The sequence below is a fragment of the Scyliorhinus canicula genome, chromosome 2 (genome assembly GCF_902713615.1).
Source record: "Scyliorhinus canicula chromosome 2, sScyCan1.1, whole genome shotgun sequence".
NCBI classification, from domain to species: Eukaryota; Metazoa; Chordata; class Chondrichthyes; order Carcharhiniformes; family Scyliorhinidae; genus Scyliorhinus; species Scyliorhinus canicula.
Window position 1 is genome coordinate 210,599,681 of NC_052147.1, and position 21,690 is coordinate 210,621,370.

Sequence of the window (21,690 nt, forward strand, 5' to 3'; positions counted from 1 at the left end):
TTTTGACATCTATCATGAGTTCGCTTTGAATTGTTATGACTCTTACAACAAACTGAATTTAATTGATAAGATCCCTCTTTAAGTAGTGGGAACCTTTTCATGATGAAATTTGTCCTAAAGTCCATGTTTCGCTACATCAGTGAGTGGGCTGATTGATCAGAATGTGGTGTATAACTTATATTAAAGCAGCACAGCTCCCATTTCGTGGAAATCATTTTTATTTTAACATGTTGGTGGTTTCTCATTGCCCATTTTCATCTTACTTCAGCATCACAACTTGTGTGCAAAATTTCTTGTAGTTCATCTGGCTTTAGTTGCAGATTTGTAAAGTTACATTATCAGAACACAAGTAAATGAGGAAAATGGCCAGGAGATGGCTGAAATCAAGCAATCCCCGAATGACAAGTGCGAAGAAAGATGAAGGGTATTCTAATCAAATTTTTGAAAAAATGGTGCTGCTATTTTGAAATTAATTTAGCATCCAGAATTAAGTGCAGAATATAAGAAACCCGTTCAATATATAATTCAGAATAAAACACTTATGTAAGTAACTGGAAAAATATTTCCTACCTTGAGGATTCCACACCCCAAATTGCGCAAAAAGGTGCTGTGAAAAACAAAATCCTTACTTCATTCACTACAGTTCCCAATCCCCAATGCTCCTTCCACAGTGCTGCCAAACTACTAGACCATCCACTTAATGTTACTAAATCACAGGGTCCCTCTACTGCTAATTTCTATGACCTTCCTTCGCCCTACTTTCATATTCTTTTTATAAGTGGGTACCCAAAATTGTACTCAGTACTCCATCTGCAGCCCAGTTAAGATGTTGCACAAGTTTAGTGATGCCTCCTGGCTTTTCTTCATTTTGGCCTTGCCTATTCGGACTGCCACCTTTAATGATCTGTGGAACTTTCAAACTGCAATCGATAGATTTGCTGCTAAGGAAGCCTATCAAGGGATACTGAGCTATGAGGGGTAAACGTAGTTGAGGTACTTGTCAACCATAACTTCATTTAACGTTGGAGCGGGCTTGAGGGGCTGAATGGCTCATCTCGGTCCTTCTGCTCCTTTACCCCATTTTAAACTGCACTCAGCTTGACTCTTCAGAAAAAAAGTGGTGGTAATTTGAAATTGATAAAGAGCGCTTTCAATGCCCTCAGAGCATCCCTATATGCTTCACAGCCAGTGAAATGTTTTTGAAATGCAGTTACTAATTAATGGAAGTAAGTGTGGCCCCCAATTTACACAAAGCAAGATCCCACAAAGCGCAAGAGATAAATGACCAGCTAATCTGTTTTACTGGAGAGATTAGTGTTGGCCAGGATACTGGGAAAATACTATTGCTTTCGAATAACAGCATGAAATCTTTTATAACCATTTTAGAAGATAGATGGAGCCTCGATTTAACATTTCCTCTGAAAGACGGCAGTCTTGGTATTGAAGTATCAGCCTACGTGTGCTCAAATCTCTGGAATAAGGTTTAAATATTAATACATAGATTGTCCTTTGAGTTGTTGGTAATGGGCTAGCAGTAATAAATATTTAACTTAATTTTGATTCCCATGTGCAAAAGGATAGGTAAAGGTTATGCCACTTCAGAATGGACTCTTCAGTATTTGGAGCCGAGACTCCGTACTCACCACCACTCAACATTCCTGCTAACAATTGGCAGTGAAAATGGGGTAACGTCTGTTAACTGGCCGCAGCAATTCCTCTGCCGAGTTGAGAATAAAAGATGATGAATATGAGGTGTTGCCTAAGTTTTAGATGTACTGAGAACCTTTTTTTTTTAATTTCAGCTTGAAACCTTTTACTAAAGGCTTCCTACATGTTAGGGATCAATTTCTAGCAAATATTTGCCATTGTGAATTCTGGAACTGATTAGTTAATACACCTGTTTAATATTGAAGATCTGCTTATTATTGTTTTGTATTGTAATCCAATTTCTCCTTCCCAATTAATGAAGGTTAGAAATCATGATAAAATTGATTAATTTGCTATCTTTCAGAAGACCACAACTTTTGAGTGTGTTTGGACAAGAAAGTCAAATTCACCGGTGGTTTATGAAAAAGGAAGAATTTACTTTGATAATTACAGGTGCTGTTTTTGCAGGTAAGTCAAACATCGTCGGAAAAATATGCATCACCCCACCTTACATAATCATATTAAATTATAACAATGTAGAATATGCCTTAAAACCACAACACCAACTAATTGGGAATCATCCAGTTTTAAAGCAGTATGCTATAGACAGAGCAAATCAATCCGACAACCAACAGATCATATCAAAGCGCTGCAACCTTACTACTTCCAATCGTGAATGCTTGTGGACAATTGAACAACTAACAGGAGGGAGACGTTCCACAAACATTCCATCCTCCATAGGTAAAGTCAATAAAGTCGCCAAAGTCTCAGATGATCATAGGCTGCTTTCCCATTTGAGGGGGAGAGCTGACTGGTGGTGGTTTAACCTGAGGATCACCACAGATCAGGCGAGGTGCAAGGTTGAGAAGGCAGGCCTTCACAAACAACTTGAATAAGGTTATGAATAAAGTTATTCATCCTGCATAATGGAGGAACCCAGAACATTAGTGAAAAAGTCAAGGCTAAAGCATTTGCAATCTTCTTCAGCCAGAAATACCGAGTGGATGATCCGTCGCAGCCTCCTCTCGAGGTTCCCAGCATCACAGAATCTAGTCTTCTGCCAATTCAATTAACACCACGTGATGTCATGAAATGATTGGATGCAGCAAAAACTAAAGGGCCTGACAATCCGACTGTGCTGTTGAAGTTCAGTGCTCTAGAACTGTCTATGCCCCTAGTTAAGCTGTTCCAGTATAGCTACAACATTGGCATCCACCCAGTGATGTGGGAAATTCCCCAGTTATGTTCAGTCCACAAACAGAAGGACAGTTTAGAATAGCCAATTTCTGTTAGTCTGCTCTCAATCATCAGCAAATTAATGGAAGGTGGCGTTGACAGTGCGAACAAGTGGCACTTCCTGAGTTGTAAATCTGCTCATCAGTGCTCAGTTTGAGTTCCGCCAGGGTTTCTTGGCTCCAGACCTCATTTCAGCCTTGGTCCAAACAGGATAAAAAGCTGAATTCCAGAGGTGAGGTGATGGTGCCCTTCACATCAACGCCTCATTTGACGAGTGTGGCATCAAGGAATCAGCAAAATTGAAGTGAATTGGGGAAACGGCTCCACTGGTTGGAGCCATAGCTAGCAGAAATGAAGAATGGGTGGTCATTGGAGACCAATTGTAGCCACAGAAAGTCACTGCAGGAGTTCTCTATCCTCTCTCCCTCGCCCTCTCTGTCTTCCCTCGCCCTCTCTTACTTCCCTCGCCCTCTCTGTCTTCCCTCGCCCTCTCTGTCTTCCCTCGCCCTCTCTGTCTTCCCTCGCCCTCTCTGTCTTCCCTCGCCCTCTCTGTCTTCCCTCGCCCTCTCTGTCTTCCCTCGCCCTCTCTGTCTTCCCTCGCCCTCTCTGTCTTCCCTCGCCCTCTCTGTCTTCCCTCGCCCTCTCTGTCTTCCCTCGCCCTCTCTGTCTTCCCTCGCCCTCTCTGTCTTCCCTCGCCCTCTCTGTCTTCCCTCGCCCTCTCTGTCTTCCCTCGCCCTCTCTGTCTTCCCTCGCCCTCTCTGTCTTCCCTCGCCCTCTCTGTCTTCCCTCGCCCTCTCTGTCTTCCCTCGCCCTCTCTGTCTTCCCTCGCCCTCTCTGTCTTCCCTCGCCCTCTCTGTCTTCCCTCGCCCTCTCTGTCTTCCCTCGCCCTCTCTGTCTTCCCTCGCCCTCTCTGTCTTCCCTCCCCCCTCTGTCTTCCCTCCCCCTCTCTGTCTTCCCTCCCCCTCTCTGTCTTCCCTCCCCCTCTCTGTCTTCCCTCCCCCTCTCTGTCTTCCCTCCCCCTCTCTGTCTTCCCTCCCCCTCTCTGTCTTCCCTCGCCCTCTCTGTCTTCCCTCCCCCTCTCTGTCTTCCCTCCCCCTCTCTGTCTTCCCTCCCCCTCTCTGTCTTCCCTCCCCCTCTCTGTCTTCCCTCCCCCTCTCTGTCTTCCCTCCCCCTCTCTGTCTTCCCTCCCCCTCTCTGTCTTCCCTCCCCCTCTCTGTCTTCCCTCCCCCTCTCTGTCTTCCCTCCCCCTCTCTGTCTTCCCTCCCCCTCTCTGTCTTCCCTCCCCCTCTCTGTCTTCCTGATGTACGATCAACTGCACAAAGACGAGACTTGAATACAACTGAGGCTTTATTAGACTAAGATGTGTGGCCTCCTACAGCAGCTTGCGAAATGGCTGCTGTATGGGGAGCACACATATTTATACTCCGCCTACTGGGCGGAGCCAGCAGGCAGGACCCCCGTACCTGTAGTACAGGGTCTTACAACACATCTCATAATATATACAAGTGGTGATTACCACATTCACCCCCTGTTAAAATTGAGTCCGGCGGGGGTGGCAGAGAACTATATACAGAACAAGTTTAGAATACAGAGGCAAAATAAATTTTTTTTTTGAAGTCCAGTACAAGGTGCTTTAACAGTCCCGAACCAATTACAGGTTTAGCTGGTCCAGGGCCTTGATGTGACGTTGGGAGCGACGCAGTGGTGGTGGCAAGTCCGGTGGTGGTCTGATCCCTCGGTGACTCCGGAAGCGTGCCGAAATCCTCTTCATCCTCGAGCGTGGGCAGGGGAAGGACGGATGGTCCTGGGGGAGGCGGGGTGCTGCTGGGAACGCGGGGGGAGGGGAGGGTGGCGCCGGGCCGGAGGTGTGTGTGTGTGGAACCAGCCAGGAGATCTCATGCCCATCGATCTTCACGCTTGTCGAGGCAGTGGCTAGATTGTGCGGACGAGACTGGTCAATCGTGACCGAGGCAAGTCACGGCTGGTGTTGAACGATGGGGTGCCCGGGGGGCACGGGTCCTGGAACGATGGGTCCTGGAACGATGGTGGCGCCCATGTGCCGTGGGTGAGACAAGATGGTGGCACGTGATGATCTTGGTGTGGACAAGATGTCAATGCCCACGGGCAGCATGTGTCGGGGGTTGACAAAGATGGCGGCGCCCATGGACCGCACGTGGTCCGAGGAGGGGAAGATTGTGGCGCCCACTGGCCGCACGTGGCCCAAGGAGGGGAAGATGGCGGCGCCCACTGGCCGTGCATGGTCCGAGGAGGGCAAGATGGCGGCGCCCACTGTCTGTACGCGAGTGGGGTCGGGGCGACAGTGCGGGCCTGGCACACCGCAGCGAAGTGCCACTTTTTGCCGCAGGCCTTGCAAAGGGCGCTGCGGGCCGGGCAGCGTTGGTGGGGTTATTTCTGTTGTCCGCAAAAGTAACATCGAGGGCCCTCAGGGTTGGCTGGCTGGCACGTGGCACAGGCGTAGGGTTGGCTGAGTGGGGTCCCTGGTGGCGACTGTGGAGTCCACGATGCTTGGAGGGGTGGGCCGCGCGGCTGGGGGTGCAGGCCTGAAGATTGCGCGAGGAGACCGTCATCGATAGTGCCAGATTTTTGGTTTCTGCAAGGTCGAGTGTGGTCCCTTCTAAAAGTCGCTGGCGTGTGAGGTCTGACCCTATTCCCATAACGAAAGCGTCCCGCATGAGGAGGTTCGAATGTTCCGTGGCCGTGACGGCCTGACAGTCACAGTCTGTGACCAGAGGAATTAAAACACGCCAGAAATCTTCGACGGACTCACCAGGGAGTTGCCTGCGAGTAGAGAGTACGTGTCTGGCGAAGAGCGTGTCCGTCCGCTGGGCGTAATTCTCTTTCAGCAGCGCCACGGCTTCATCGTAGGTCAGCGCGTCCTGGATAAGAAGAAATATGTTGGAGCTCAGCCGCGAGTAGAGTATCTGGATCTTCTGAACTTCCGGAATTGGGTCTGGTGCAGACCTGATGTAAGCTTCGAAACAAGCTAGCCAATGTTTAACGTCCTTTTTGGCGTTGCTTGATTGCGGATCCAGCTGCAGGCGATCCGGCTTGATGCGGAGGTCCATCTTCTGAAAACTTTTGTGTAATAAATTGATGCACGATCAATTGGACAAAGACAAGAGTTGAATACAACTGAGGCTTTATTACACTAAGATGTGTGGCCTCCTACAGCAGCTGGCGAAATGGCTGCTGTATGGGGAGCACATACTGGGCGGAGTCAGCAGGCAGGGACTACCCCCGTACCTGTAGTACAGGGTCTTACCACACACCTCCTAGTATATACAACAGTGGTGATTACCACACTTCCTTCCCCCTCTCTGTCTTCCCCTCTCTGTCTTCCCTCCCCCCTCTGTCTTCCCTCCCCCTCTCTGTCTTCCCTCCCTCTCTCTGTCTTCTGTGGCTTCACAGCACCAGGGTCCCAGGTTCGATGCCCTGCTGGGTCACTGTCTGTGCGGAGTTTGCACGTTCTCCCCGTTTCTGTTTGGGTTTCCTCTGGGTGCTCCGGTTTCCTCCCACAGTCCAAAGACGTGCAGGTTAGGTGGATTCGCCCTTAGTGACCAAAAAGGTTAGGAGGGGTTATTGGGTTACGGGGATCGGATGGAAGTGAGGGCTTAAGTGGGTCGGTGCAGACTCGATGGGCCGAATGGCCTCCTTCTGCACTGTATGTTCTATTAGTGTCACAAGTCGGCTTACATTAACGCTGCAATGAAGTTACTGTGAAAATTCCCCAGTCGCATGTTCAGGTACACTTTAAAAAATTTAGAATACCCAATTTATTTTTCCAATTAAGGGGCAATTTAGCGTGGCCAATCCACCTAACTTGCACATCTTTGGGTTGTGGGGGTGTGACCCACGCAGACACGGGGAGAATGTGCAAACTCCACACGGACAGTGGGCCGGGATTGAACCTGGGACCTTGGTGCCGTGAGGCAGTAGTGCTAACCATGCACCACTGAGGGGCCAACCTGTTCACTTGAGGGAGAATTCAGAATGTCCATTTCACCTAACAAGCTTCTCCCTCTCTTTCTTTCGCCCCCATCTCTCATTCGTCGCCCCCATTCTCTCATTCACCCTCTGTCTCTGCCTTCTCCCCTCCTCGCTCCTTTCTCCCCTTGAGAATTTGTTTGCCATAGTCTGGATGCCTTCCTTATTGTGGGCAGCTAGGGCCTGCTTTTGTGACTTTGGTGGGAAACAATTTGGTGAGTTGTCTACTGTATCAGTGGTCCCACACTCCTAAAACCACACTGAGAGATTGCAGGACATCATGTACAAGACCTATCTGGTACATGGTTTAACAGAGACTTCTATGGATCTGCAATTGAGTGAGGTCTTGTTACTCAGTAGGTGCTGCGCACATTTTTGGATTATTTCGCATCAGGATGCTGACTATTGGCATCTTTGAGGTCCTGTGGAACTGTTTTTCCGATTCTAGATACTCTTGAAGGCAGCTGTAAGTTTGTTAACACGCTCTGTACTCTTATACTCCCAAATCTCTGCTGGAATGCTCTGTAGTTTTGTCTCGTCTAGTTGATTTGATTGCTTTTATCACTGATTCAGTATCAGGAGGAAAGGAAGAGCTTGCTTTGTCAGGCAACTGTTCAATTTGATACAGAAAATCTGCTGTGCTGTGGGAGTTTCCATTTGAGCTCAGCAAAATGCTCGTTCTACCCTTCCATTTCAGCTTAGTTATCATTGATGAGTTCATTTCCATCCAATGTTGCATTGGACAGAACATATACACTGTTCAGCACATTATAAACACATGGATCATGTTTCTCAGCTGGATGTTGCTGTTCATCAGCTTTTGAGTTCCATCACTCATTCTGCATTTCTCTTGAAGTCCTTTATTATTTTTATAGACTTGAAGCTTGGATGTTGACTGTGGAATAATAGAATTTATAGTGCTGAAGGAGGCCATTCGGCCCATCGAGTCTGCACCAGCCCTTGGAAGGAGAACCCCACATAAGTCCACGCCTCCACCCTATCCCCGTAACCCAGTAACCCCACCCAACCTTTTTAGAAACTAAGGGCAATTTATCATGGCCAATCCACCTAACCAGCACATCTTTGGACTGTGGGAGGAAACCGGAGCGCCCGGAGGAAACCCACGCAGACACGGGGAGAACGTGCAGACTCCGCACAGACAGTGACCCAGCTGGGAATCGAACCTGGGACCCTGGAGCTATGAAGCAACTGTGGTAACCACTGTGCTACCGTGCTGCCCACAGCTGATAGAAGCCTTCCATGTGTGAGGTGTTTCTGTTTTCATCATTCCTATCAAACCAGCCTCGGTACTCACCCTTGATGAGAAGGCTGGAGAACGTACACTGCAGCTGAAAATGCCCCATTTACATTTTTTCATTGTTGTTTCAGCACTGGTCCACAACCAACTTTGCTGTATGAATTACCGAAACTTCACAAGTCTGAGAAGATTGAGGAAGCACTACTTTGTGAGTCTCCTGTGGTGAGTTAATTTAATTGCTGCAAAAAAATGAAGAGTTAGGTTGACTGGCAGCACGGTAGCATAGTGGTTAGCACAATTGCTTCACAGCTCCAGGGTCCCAGGTTCGATTCCAGCTTGGGTCACTGTCTGCGGAGTCTGCACATCCTCCCCGTGTATGCGTGGGTTTCCTCCGGGTGCTCCGGTTTCCTCCCACAGTCCAAAGATGTGCAGGTTAGGTGGATTGGCCATGCTAAATTGCCCTTAGTGTCCAAAATTGCCCTTAGTGTTGGGTGGGGTTACTGGGTTATGGGGATTGGGTGGAGGTGTTGACCTTAGGTAGGGTGCTCTTTCCAAGAGCCGGTGCAGACTCGATGGGCCAAATGGCCTCCTTCTGCACTGTGAATTCTATGATAATCTATGAGAAACCAAATCAATGCAGCAGTGTTCTTTTAGCTAGATTTTCTAGAAATTTATAGAGTAATCTCAGCCAAAATAAGACAGTTTGCCCCCTATAGCTACCTGTGAGGAGCCAGAGTCTCATTTTATTTCCTTCCCAAGACCGGATAGATTCCTGTACAGGCCCAAGTTGTGACTGCGCTACCACATTAACAATGGGGAGAAATGCGTGGCGCTTCTGCTGAGATTTCTGCTTGGAAATGGAAATTACCCATGAAATTTCTTTTTAAATAATTTTAATCCCTTACCCGTATAATTTCTGGCCTATCCCCAGAACCCTTACTGATATTTTGTACCAGTTTCTCATCGGTACCCTTCCACTGGGACTCCATAGTCATAGTAGTCACAGAATTTACATTGCAGAAGGAGGCCATTCAGCCCATCAGCTCTACACCGGCCCCTGAAAGAGCACCCCACATAAGCCCACACCTCCACCCCATCCCCGTAACCCAGCAACCCCACCTAATTTTTGGACAGTGAGGGGCAATTTAGTGTGACCAATCAACCTAACCCGCACATCTTTGGACTGTGGGAGGAAACTGGAGCACCCGGAGGAAACCCACGCAGATACTGGGAGAACATGCAGACTCCGCACAGACAATGGCACTGTGGCTTCACAGCGCCAGGGTCCCAGGTTCGATTCCCCGCTGGGTCACTGTCTGTGCGGAGTCTGAACGTTCTTCCCGTGTCTGCGTGGGTTTCCTCCAGGTGCTCCGGTTTCCTCCCACAGTCCAAACACGTGCAGGCTAGGTGGATTGGCCAGGATAAATTGCCCTTCGTGTCCAAAAAGGTTAGGAGGGGTTATTGAGTTACGGAGATAGGGTGGAAGTGAGGGCTTAAGTGGGTCAGTGCAGTCTCGATGGGCCAAATGGCCTTCTTCTGCACTGTATGTTCTATGTTCTAATGATTCAAGCTGGGAATCGAACCCGGGCTCCTGGCGCTGTGAAACAACAGAGCTAACCCCTGTGCTACCGTGTCACCTGAGAGCAAGCCTCTAGGAAAATGTGGGAGGATTGGAACACCACCTCTGTATCATTAAAGTATCTATAGCAGGCCTGCACCGACTCCAACTCCAGGTCATTCTTGCAGGATAAATCCAGGGGCAACGAAGATAGGGCACAGAACTGACACCATGGACTTCTGTTACTTTTTCTATTCCTGTTCAAGGGAATGCCTGTTCCCTATATGTAGGACCGAGAAAAACCTACTCAAAAGTAGGTATAAAACTGTTACACTGTATAAATCCCTGAAACTACTTGTAATTTTTCTGTCAAATATTGTGGAAATTGTTAAACAATCACTCGATGATTTATTTACAGTACATGAAATTTTTTTTTAAAAGTACAAAATAGAAATTCTAGGTGAATGTATTAAATCCATGCTTTTAGTTCTTAAGATTATTTTTTATTTAGGATCAACTTGTTAATATTTAGTTTTTGGCTTCATTGTGTAGTGGCCTGACACTAGCATGATTGTCACTAAAGCATTTTAACACTTTGAATGGAAGTGTTGGAAGGAGGTTCCTTTGTTGCAAGGCACTCCAGTTTAACCACTTGTGGAATCCTGCAACAATGAATAAATTAAAAGTCAATGTGTAGGAAAAATAGGACCACTAACATGGCAATGCCAAAGATGCACAGGTTAGGTGGATTGGCCATGCAAAATTGCCCCTTAGTGTCCAGGTTAGGTGGGATTGTGGGGATTAGGCGGGGGAGAGGGCCTAGGTTTTTCAGAGGGTGCAGATTCGATGGTCCAAATGGCTGCAATATAGGGATCTATGAAGTCGACGATATTTTATTTTAGTAATGTTTTCCATTAACTGCCAAAACTGCTGTAGGGTAGAATCTTACCAGAATTTGGCAAAGTGTCAGGCTCAAACTGAAAACTGGCGTATGACCAGTTTTCTCTCCAAATATTGATGATCTTAGAGAAAAGAAATGAGTGGGTGTGATTTATGCTGTCACTCTGGCAGGCCGGATCCGGTCTCATAGAGCCACCAACTGGCTTCACAGAGATCTGGGTGCCATTCTTAAAGGGCACCTAGATCAGTGCTGCAGCCTAACCGCCCCGCCACCCACCACAGAGGTATAGGGGGCTCCTCTTCTCCCCCCACCCGCCTGAGACAATCCTCGGCAGCATTCCACCACACCCCTCCACCATTCATTGGTAACACTCACCCCCCCCCTCCCCCATGGGGCTCCCATTAAGGTATTTTGTCCTGGCACAGGTTGCCAGGACACTGCCTAGGACCCTCTCCCCTGGGTGCTGTACCTACCTCTGTGTTCCTGGAGGGATTCCCTTAACTGCCTTACACTAAGCGCAATTTAGCATGGTCAATCCACCTAACCCACACATCTTTTGACTGTGGGAGGAAACCAGAGCACCCAGAGGAAACCCACACAGACATGGGGAGAACGCGCAGACTCCACACAGATAGTGACCCAAGCTGGGAATCGAATCTGGGATCCTGGAGCTGCGAAGCAACTGTGCTAACCACTGTGCTACCATGCTGCCCTAACCTTGTGATATTGCCAGCGAGAGGTGGGAAAATTGGGAAATGTGATCTCTCCAGAGAGAATAGTGTTTCCCGATTCTCATGGGAATTTCCACCCGTGCTGCCAATCCTATGCATGCCGCGTGCAGGCTCAAAATTGCCCACATGGTCTCTTGATCTTTTTTTTTTAAAGAATATTTTTATTCGCCATGTTTTCATCATTTTCACCATACAAAAAAGAAACAGAAACAAAGCAACACTAACAATATAAAACAGAAAAGAAAGCAACGCGGGCCGGTCCAACACTCCGAAAATGGCTTCGAGGGGATCAGGCTCCATATCCATGTGCAACACAGCTTTGACAAAGAGTCATTGGACTCGAAACGTTAGCTCTTTCTCTCCCTACAGATGCTGCCAGACCTACTGAGATTTTGCAGCATTCGCTCTTTCATTTCAGATTCCAGCATCTGCAGTAATTTGCTTTTAACCAGTGATTGGTTACAGTGTGGAACAAGGGGCCAAACAAAGCAAATACATGAGCAAGAGCAGCATAAGGCATTGTGAATAGTGTTCTTACAGGGAACAGATCAGTCTGAGGGAGAGGCGTTGAGGAGTCTTGTAGCTGTGGGGAAGAAGCTCTTCCTACGTCTGGATGTGTGGGTCTTCAGACTTCTGTACCTTCTGCCTGGTGTAAGGGTCTGGAAGAAGGGGACATGAGAAGTCTTTGGCAGGTAGGATCAAGGAAAACCCAAAAGCTTTCTATAGGTATGTCAGGAATAAAAGAATGACTAGGGTAAGAGTAGGGCCAGTCAAGGACAGTGGTGGGAAGTTGTGTGTGGAGGCTGAGGAGATAAGCGAGATACTAAATGAATACTTTTCGTCAGTATTCACTCAAGAAAAAGATAATATTGTGGAGGAGAATGCTGAGACACAGGCTATTAGAATAGATGGCATTGAGGTGCGTAGGGAAGAAGTGTTGGCAATTCTGGACAAGGTGAAAATAGATAAGTCCCCGGGGCCGGATGGGATTTATCCTAGGATTCTCTGGGAAGCCAGGGAAGAGATTGCTGAGCCTTTGGCTTTGATTTTTAGGTCATCATTGGCTACAGGGATAGTGCCAGAGGACTGGAGGATAGCAAATGTGGTCCCTTTGTTCAAGAAGGGGAGTAGAGATAACCCCGGTAACTATAGGCCGGTGAGCCTAACGTCTGTGGTGGGTAAGGTCTTGGAGAGGATTATAAAAGATACGATTTATAATCATCTAGATAGGAATAATATGATTAGGGATAGTCAGCATGGTTTTGTGAAGGGTAGGTCATGCCTCACAAACCTTATCGAGTTCTTTGAGAAGGTGACTGAACAGGTAGACGAGGGTAGAGCAGTTGATGTGGTGTATATGGATTTCAGTAAAGCATTTGATAAGGTTCCCCACGGTCGGCTATTGCAGAAAATACGGAGGCTGGGGATTGAGGGTGATTTAGAGATGTGGATCAGAAATTGGCTAGTTGAAAGAAGACAGAGAGTGGTAGTTGATGGGAAATGTTCAGAATGGAGTTCAGTTACGAGTGGCGTACCACAAGGATCTGTTCTGGGGCCGTTGCTGTTTGTCATTTTTATAAATGACCTAGAGGAGGGCGCAGAAGGATGGGTGAGTAAATTTGCAGACGACACTAAAGTCGGTGGAGTTGTAGACAGTGCGGAAGGATGTTGCAGGTTACAGAGTGACATAGATAAGCTGCAGAGCTGGGCTGAGAGGTGGCAAATGGAGTTTAATGTGGAGAAGTGTGAGGTGATTCACTTTGGAAAGAATAACAGGAATGCGGAATATTTGGCTAATGGTACAATTCTTGGTAGTGTGGATGAGCAGAGGGATCTCAGTGTCCATGTACATAGATCCCTGAAAGTTGCCACCCAGGTTGATAGGGTTGTGAAGAAGGCCTATGGTGTGTTGGCCTTTATTGGTAGAGGGATTGAGTTCCGGAGCCATGAGGTCATGTTGCAGTTGTACAAAACTCTAGTACGGCCGCATTTGGAGTATTGCGTACAGTTCTGGTCGCCTCATTATAAGAAGGACGTGGAAGCCTTGGAACGGGTGCAGAGGAGATTTACCAGGATGTTGCCTGGTATGGAGGGAAAATCTTATGAGGAAAGGCTGATGGACTTGAGGTTGTTTTCGTTAGAGAGAAGAAGGTTAAGAGGTGACTTAATAGAGGCATACAAAATGATCAGAGGGTTAGATAGGGTGGACAGCGAGAGCCTTCTCCCGCGGATGGAGGTGGCTAGCACGAGGGGACATAGCCTTAAATTGAGGGGTAATAGATATAGGACAGAGGTCAGAGGTGGGTTTTTTACGCAAAGAGTGGTGAGGCCATGGAATGCCCTACCTGCAACAGTAGTGAACTCGCCAACATTGAGGGCATTTAAAAGTTTATTGGATAAGCATATGGATGATAAGGGCATAGTGTAGGTTAGATGGCCTTTAGTTTTTTTCCATGTCGGTGCAACATCGAGGGCCGAAGGGCCTGTACTGCGCTGTATCGTTCTATGTTCTATGTTCTAAGGCAATGCCTGGGTGGGAGGGGTCTCTGATAATGCTGCCTGCCTTCCTGAGGCAGCGGGAGGTGTATACAAATCAATGTGAGGGTGGCAAGCCTGTGTGATGCGTTGGGCTGAGTTCACCACACTCTGCAGTTTCTTGTGATTTAGGGCTGAGCAGTTGCTATACCAGGCTGTGATGCAGCGGATAGGATGCTTTCTATGGCACATCTGTAGACGTTTGTGAGAGTCGATGCAGACATGCCAAATTTCTTTAGCTTCCGTAGGAAGTAGAGACTTTGTTGGGCTATCTTGACTGTTGCTTCAACATGAGTGGACCAGGACAGACTGTTGGTGACCGCCAGGAAATTAAAGCTATCAACTACCTCCACTTCAAAGCCATTGATGCAGACGGGAGATGTGTTTTGCGACACTTCCTGAAGTCGATGATCAGTTGCTTGGTCTTTCCGACATTTAGAGAGAGATTGTTTTTGGTACACGATGCAATCAAGTGATCTATCTCCATTCTGTAGTCTGATTCGTCGTTGTTTGAGATACAACTCACCACAGTTGTATCATCCGCAAACTTAGAGATTGAGTTGGAGTTAAATCTTGCCACACAGTCGTGTGTGTATAGGGAGAACAGTAGAGGACTGAGCACACATCCTTGTGGGGTCCCAGTGTTGAGGACTATTGTGGAGGAGATGCTGTTGCCTATCCTGACAGATTGCAGTCTGTTGGTGTGGAAGTCAAGGATCCAGCTCTACAGTGAGGGGTCAAGTCCAAGATTGCAGAGTTTGGTTCTAAGTATCGTCGGGATAATGGTGAGGAAGGCGGAGCTGTAGTCTCCAAACAGCAGTCTCACGCAGGTATTCTTGTTGTTGAGGTGTTCGAGTGTTGATTGTAGAGCCAGGGAGATAGCATTTGCTGTGGGACAGTTGCGGTGTTAGGCGAAGTGCAATGGATCAAGACCGTCTGGGAGGCTGGCGTTGATCCGTCTCATGACTAGCCGCTTGAAGCATTTTATGATAACAGATGTCTGGGCCACCAGTCGGTAGTCGTTGAAGCAGGCTACCTTGTTCTTCTTTGGTAGTGGTATTATGGTAGTCTTCTTGAAGGCGGTGGGGACCTCGGAGCGGAGAAGTGCGGGCTCCTCTGAATACCACCTCCTTCCCACTTCACCTCACGCCTTTGTTATGCCAACTCAGGACCTCCTTAACATGCAATTTGTGGAAACAAATTATGACTGCCCTTGGTGGCTTATTTGCCTTCTCCTTGGGCCTGAGCGACCGATGAACCCTGTCCAGCTCATACCAGGAGAGCTCTTCCCCCTCCCCCAATAACTCTGCCAACACGTTCGCAAAGTACTTAGTCAGCCTCGGGCCCTCCATCCCCACCGGCAAGCCCACTATTCTGAAATTATGCCACCTCAACCTATTCTCCAGGTCCTCCACCTCGGCTCTGAATCCCTTGTTGGCCTCCACCATCCTGCTCAGCTCTTCATCCATCGAGGTGAACTGGTCACCGTGCTGCAACAGAGCTTCCTCTACCACCTTCAACTTCTCTGCTTGGTCCCGCACCTGAGCCGACATTTTCAGCACTGCCGTCTTCACCGGGACCATTGCCCCCTCCACCACCTTTTTCATCGCAGCCATCATCTCTTTGCGCATCATCTCCATGTGTTTGCCAAGCTGCCTCTCAAACTCTTCAGCCATCACCTCGGTCAGAGTCTCCACTGTGAGGGGTGCGGCCCCACCCTGGGCTCCAAACTCCACCATCTTTCCTGCTGCTGGGCTGACCCGTTCACTCTATGGCGAGCCTTCGCTCGCCCCTTCTGCCTAGCAATTTCTTTCTGGGTCTGAGACATTCGCCACATTCCTTATGTCTTCCTGCACCAGCTTGACCAAAAACTTCCCCTGGAACCGGGTATTAATCTCCAAAAGCCAGAACCTCGAGCAGGAGCTACCCAATATGCAACTTGCACCTACATGCCACCACTGGAAATCTGTCTTGATCTTACAATATCATTTCTCATTGACTTTAATTTTAAATATTTGCATCCAGAAATTTGAATTTGACTTTTTTCATGACTTCTCAAAAAATGCAGCAGCACATGCCAACCTACAGCAGATGCTTGACAACAGTCTTTGGCTGACAAATGGCACGTAATATTTGTGCCACACCCGTGCCATGTATTGACCATTTCAAACAAGAGAAAGCCCAAAGCCTTTCCCCTTTATCTCCAGGATCATCATTGCCAAGTACCCAACTGTCAATATCTTTGGGAGGTGAAGGGTGACACCATTGGTGATGCACGATCTGAACATTATTATATTGAATTGGCTGTTGCACATTTTTGCTGTTAGTAGTGATATTGAGTATGTCTCCATGCCCAACTCCATTCCTCCTCCTCAAACACATGCCTCGTTCGTGTTCTTTTTTTACAATAAATTTAGAGTACCCAATTATTTTCTTTTCCAATTAAGGAGCAATTTAGCGTGGCCAATCCACCTAACCTGCACATCTTTGGGTTGTGGGGGTGAAACTCACGCAGACACGGGGAGAATGTGCAAACTCCACACAGACAGTGACTGGGGGCCGGGATCAAACCCGGGTCCTTAGTGCCATAGGCAGCAGTGCCACCCCTCATTCGGGGCTGGTTTGGCACACGATAAATCGCTGGCTTTGAAAGCAGACCAAGGCAGGCCAGCAGCACGGTTCAATTCCTGTACCAGCCTTCCCAAACAGGCGCCGCAATGTGGCGACTAGGGGCTTTTCACAGTAACTTCAGTTGAAGCTTACTTGTGACAATAAGCGATTTTCATTTTCTAATGTTATTTGTCCTGTCCTTTGGCCATGGAGATGAGCATGATGCACAAGATGGTGTGGCTACAAGAGACTGTGTGGTGCAAACATTCCAGGAAGATGGAGGAGCATTTGAAAGCAGCACTGCCTATTGATTTGTTTTTCTTCTTGCCTCATATCTCCAAAATGGCCTCACTTCTACCGCCCCCATCGACCAGTAACATCACCTAGTTAGCACTCCATGATTTCATGTGTATTATAAGAGTATGCTTTCTGTTGGGATTCTTGGTTTTGTTTGCATAAACTACAAGTTCTGACCATTAGTTTGAAAGCATTTTCATAATTTTAAACATTGTTTTACACACAAGGGAGAAATGTTACCCAAACCATCAGACCATACGCCATCACTCATAGCCCTGACTGCAAACAACTGGCTCATTCGTATGTCTACTAAGACTGCAGAAATTCTAGAAAAAATCTACATCTCATCTCAGTGGAAATTCAGGTATTCAAACTAACATTCCTTATAAAAAAAACATTTTATGAGTGCAAGTTTATGCCTAAGTGGTGAAAATACATAGCAGTTTGTTTTGTTATTCATTCCACAATTTGCTGTTGTAGAATAGCTTATTCATTTTTCTTCCACTTACCTTTCCAGGCTAAGTTGTTATGTTCCATAGGTACTTGTGGAATCCTCATTCATTTGTCCCAATTCACGTACATACAGTCCAAATTTAACATGGAAACATACAATTCAGAAGGAGGCCACTCACGTGTCATGTCTGTGCAGGCCGTTTGATACAGCTGTCCAATTAGTCTGACTCTCCTATTCGTTCCTTGTGGTTCGGCAATTTACCCCTTGAAGGTTTCAATTCCCGTTTGAAAGTTATTACACAATTTGCTTCCACCACCCTTTTCAGGCATGCATTCAAGAACATCATAACATTGCTTTAAAAAAAATCCTGGTATCCCATATTGTTTTGCCGATAACCTTGAATTTGTGTCCTCTGGTTACAAACATTCTTGCCAGTGGAATCAGTTCCTCTCTAACTTACTGTATCAAATCCCTCTATTAAATCTCTCCTTAACCTTTTTAGCTTCAAGAAGAACAAACCTGGCTTCTTTAATCTATCCACATAATTGAAGACTTCCATCCATTCCAGTCAATCTCCTCTGAAAACTCTACAAGGCTTTGACATCCTTCCTAAAGTGTGGTACCCAGAATTAGCCTCAATGCTCGAGCTCAAACCTGGGGCGGAATCGCCGGGGGTCGGTGTGAATCCTGCCCCTGCCGTCCTCCGAATTCTCCGACCCCACAAAAGTCGCCGAAGCGCGAATCGCGCCGCCCACCTCGGAGAATGGCGGGGACCGGCGCGACGCTATGGACCCCGGGGCTGCCCGAATTCTCCCGGCCGGCTGGGCCGAAGTCCCGCAGACGTGACCACGGGTCACACCGGCGTAAATTGAACCACCTTATAAAACGGCGTCAACCGGTGCTGATGGTTGACGCCGGACAGCGCGGAGGTAGGTCATGGCGTGGGGTGGCCGCAGGAGAAGTGACGGCGTGGCCGCAGTCTAGGGGGGGGGAGGGGGGTGGGGTGGGGGTGGGGGGGGGGAGGGGGGTGGGGTGGGGGTGGAGGGGGGGTGGGGGGTGGGGGTGGAGGGAAGTGAGGGGGCGAGTGACGGGGAGGGGTGAGGGGGCGAGTGCCGGGGAGGGTGAGGGGGCGAGTGCCGGGGAGGGGTGAGGGGGCGAGTTGGCGGGGAGGGGTGGGGGGGGCGAGTGCCGGGGAGGGGTGAGGGGGCGAGTGCCTGGGAGGGGTGAGGGGGGCGAGTGCCGGGGAGGGGTGAGGGGTGCGAGTGTCGGGGTGAGGGGTGCGAGTGTCGGGGTGAGGGGTGCGAGTGTCGGGGTGAGGGGTGCGAGTGTCGGGGTGAGGGGTGCGAGGGCCGGGGTGAGGGTGCGAGGGCCGGGGTGAGGGTGCGAGGGCCGGGGTGAGGGGGCGAGAGCCGGGGTGAGGGGGGCGAGAGCCGGGTGAGGGGGCGAGTGGGCGAGCGCCGGGGAGGGGGCGAGTGCCGGGGAGGGGGCGTGTGCCGGGGAGGGTGCGAGTGTCGGGGAGGGGGCGAGTGCCGGGGAGGGGGGAGAGGACGAGGGATGTCATCCACATGGCCAGGTGCCAGCCTCCAAAAGTGGCGCCCATGCAGCCCATGGCACCTGGCTGCGGGGAGGGGGTGGGGGGGATATGGGCAATGATGACATGTCATCGTTCCCCCCCCCACCCCCACCCCCTGCAGGCCGCTATGTTTGCTGATCAGCCGACGATGTTGGCTGTCGTGGCGGCAGCCGCACTTATACATGTTGCCCTGGGGGAGGAGCAGGAGGAGCGTGCCAGGGAGGCGGCGGAGGCTGCCGCAGAGGGGCAGGTGGCAGCCGCCCAGGCTGGAGGGCCGCCCGCCCGACAGGACGAGGAGGAGGAGGCGGAGGAGGTGGTGGCGCCATGGCGACGGAGACGCCCGATGAGGCCCCGTGTGTACCGACCCCGCTCGTCGTACCAGGACCTCACGGACCGGGCATGCAGGAGGAGACTCCGGATAAGCCGGGAAACCGTGGCACACATCTGCCACCTGATGGCACACCTGGCACCGCGTGGCACTGGGGGAGGACACCTTCTTCCCGTGTCCGTCAAGGTTACAGCAGCCCTGAACCTTTATGCCACGGGGTCATTCCAGGCGCCGAGTGGGGACCTGTCCGGCATCTCGCAGACATCGGTGCATCGGTGCATCCGTGCAGTGACAGACGCCCTATATGCCATTACAGACTGCTGCATCCAGTTCCCTGTGGGCCGGGCCAGCCAGGATGCCCGGGCAGCGGGCTTCGCTGCCATGGCCGGGTTTCCCATGGTCCAGGGCACGATCGATGGGATGCACGTCGCCGTGTGGCCACCTGCAGATTAGAATTAGAATTAGAACAGTACAGCACAGAACAGGGCCGTGTTCACAAATAGGAGGGGGACCTATTCCATGAACATTCAGGTGGTCTGTGACCACCGCATGATGATTCTGCATGTCTGCACACGGTACCCGGGAAGCGTACATGACTCAATGTTACCGGCTGGGCCAGCCGGCACGGGACAGGCTGGTAGCCGCCTGGTTCACTGACAAGGGGGGCGTGGGAATCACCGCGTATGGGCACAGACTGCACACCACGGCACCAGCCGACCACCCTCACGCCCCCCCGCCTACCCACCAACCACACCCCCCCCCCCCCCCCCCCCCCCCAACCAACCACACTCACTCCACCCACATGCACACCACCCCTCCATTGCAGATCCACACGGTCGCCGGTGGAAGCGTGTCTATTGCAGACCATGGAGGATGATGACAACCCGCTCTGCGATGAGCTCTTGGGTCTACATCATTGGACAATGTCTGACCCATGGCCACGGTACCACCCTCCACCCGGACCACCCCTGCATGCAGCCGTGACACTGCAGCGCACGGTCCCGTCCTCTGCCTGGGGGGATGGCGAGGGCGACCTGGGGGGGGAGAGGGGGGGCACACGCACCTCGGGCCGATGTAAGACCACCCCTCACACACACTCTGGCGCTCAACACACATGACACCCCTGCACGCTTCGAACAGAGCACAAAGGCAGATTCTGTAGGTGTGAAAGTGATTTTAATGACAAACAGTCCATCCATGTGCCCTAGTCCCTATAACTCATTTGTGCCGGGCACCCGTGCCAACTTACTCGATGTCTAATTGTTTGGCCTTACGGGCCCTTTGATTTCGTCTACGTGTTTCCCCAGATGGTACAGCAGAACTGGAGGTGGACTCCTGTGATTCCTGCCCTGTGACTCGGGATCCCTTTAGCGGCCGTTTCCTGGGGCGGCCCGGCCTAGATGGGCCAGGCTGCGGCTCGGGTGACTGGGAATGCGAGCTGCCAGACTGTCCTGCCCGTTGCCCACCAGATGCACCTGGGACGAAAAGGGGGAGTGGGGGGAGGGGGAGTCCGAGGTGCCGCAGTGTTCCGGGACCTCCCCTACAGGGGGACCCCAGACGGGCCCAAGCACCACCTCCTCCCTCAGGGTGCCCGATAGCCCCCGGGCCTCTACATGGGTCGGGGGTGTGAACGGACCAGCCATCCGACGCCCCACCACACCTGGCGAGCTGCCAGTTCTGGAGGCCCGCCCTGGTATCGACAAGGGTCTGCACGTTTGCAGCCATGGAGCTCAGGGATTTAGCCATCCCTGTCTGTGTCTGGGCGACGCCGGACAGCACATGGACAATGGCGCCAATGCCCCCGGCGATGGCCTGCTGAGACTGGGGCACTGTCTGCAGGGACTGGGCCATGGCCTGTTGAGACAGGGCCACGGCGTTGAGTGCCTCTGCATCTGCCGCTGGCTCTGGCTCATAGCTTCCTGTGAGAGGGCAGCCATGTGCGGGGCCACAGACGCCGTCTGCACGGAAAGCCTCAGGCCTTGCATACTGCTCCCCATGTCTGACACCGTCGCACCCATTGGCTCCACCGCGGACGCCACCCGTGCGGTTTCAGCCTGGGTGGCACGCACCACTCCCAGCTCCTAGACTTGGGGGCACTCCTCCACCTGCGTCTGCCGTCACACCCGGCTGTCACACCCCTCGATCGTCCCTGGTTCGGTGACTGCATCGGGTCTATGGGTGGGTGTGGTAACTCCAGGAACCCGGGACCCGTCTGGGCGGCAGATGTTTGGTTGCTCCAGGATGCCTTCCGACCTCCCGCCCCCTCTGCTGTTCCTACCTCCACCTGCTGTACCGGTATGGCAGTGTTGTGCGCACCAGTGTTTGTATCAGAAGCCTCATCACTAAAGTGTCCAACCAAGGTGAGTGTCTCTGCGATGGTGGAAGGTGTTGGAGATAGCAGTGGCGTTGTGTTGTGAGCATCGTCCGACCCAGAATTCACAGTCCCCTGGGGTGGAGGTTCGTGTCCATCCGTCCGCTGTGTGTCAAACTGTCCTGTCTTTCAGTGTCATGTGTGTCGGTGTCCTGGGTAGGGCTGTCCTGGGTAGGGCTGCCCCGG

The 21,690-nt window shown here is 50.5% G+C and overlaps 1 protein-coding gene across 5 annotated transcripts in view; it reads left to right on the forward strand.

The window, feature by feature from the left end:
- dcaf17 (ddb1 and cul4 associated factor 17) overlaps positions 1 to 21,690 on the forward strand; it is an 87,384-nt gene that overhangs the window by 6,700 nt on the left and 58,994 nt on the right. For all 5 annotated transcript variants that reach the window (XM_038789497.1, XM_038789501.1, XM_038789498.1 and 2 more), the window contains 3 exons: positions 2,012 to 2,115; positions 8,278 to 8,368; positions 17,006 to 17,142. In XM_038789497.1, the coding sequence (XP_038645425.1) occupies positions 2,012 to 2,115; positions 8,278 to 8,368; positions 17,006 to 17,142 (332 nt within the window). The remainder of the gene's footprint in view (positions 1 to 2,011; positions 2,116 to 8,277; positions 8,369 to 17,005; positions 17,143 to 21,690) is intronic.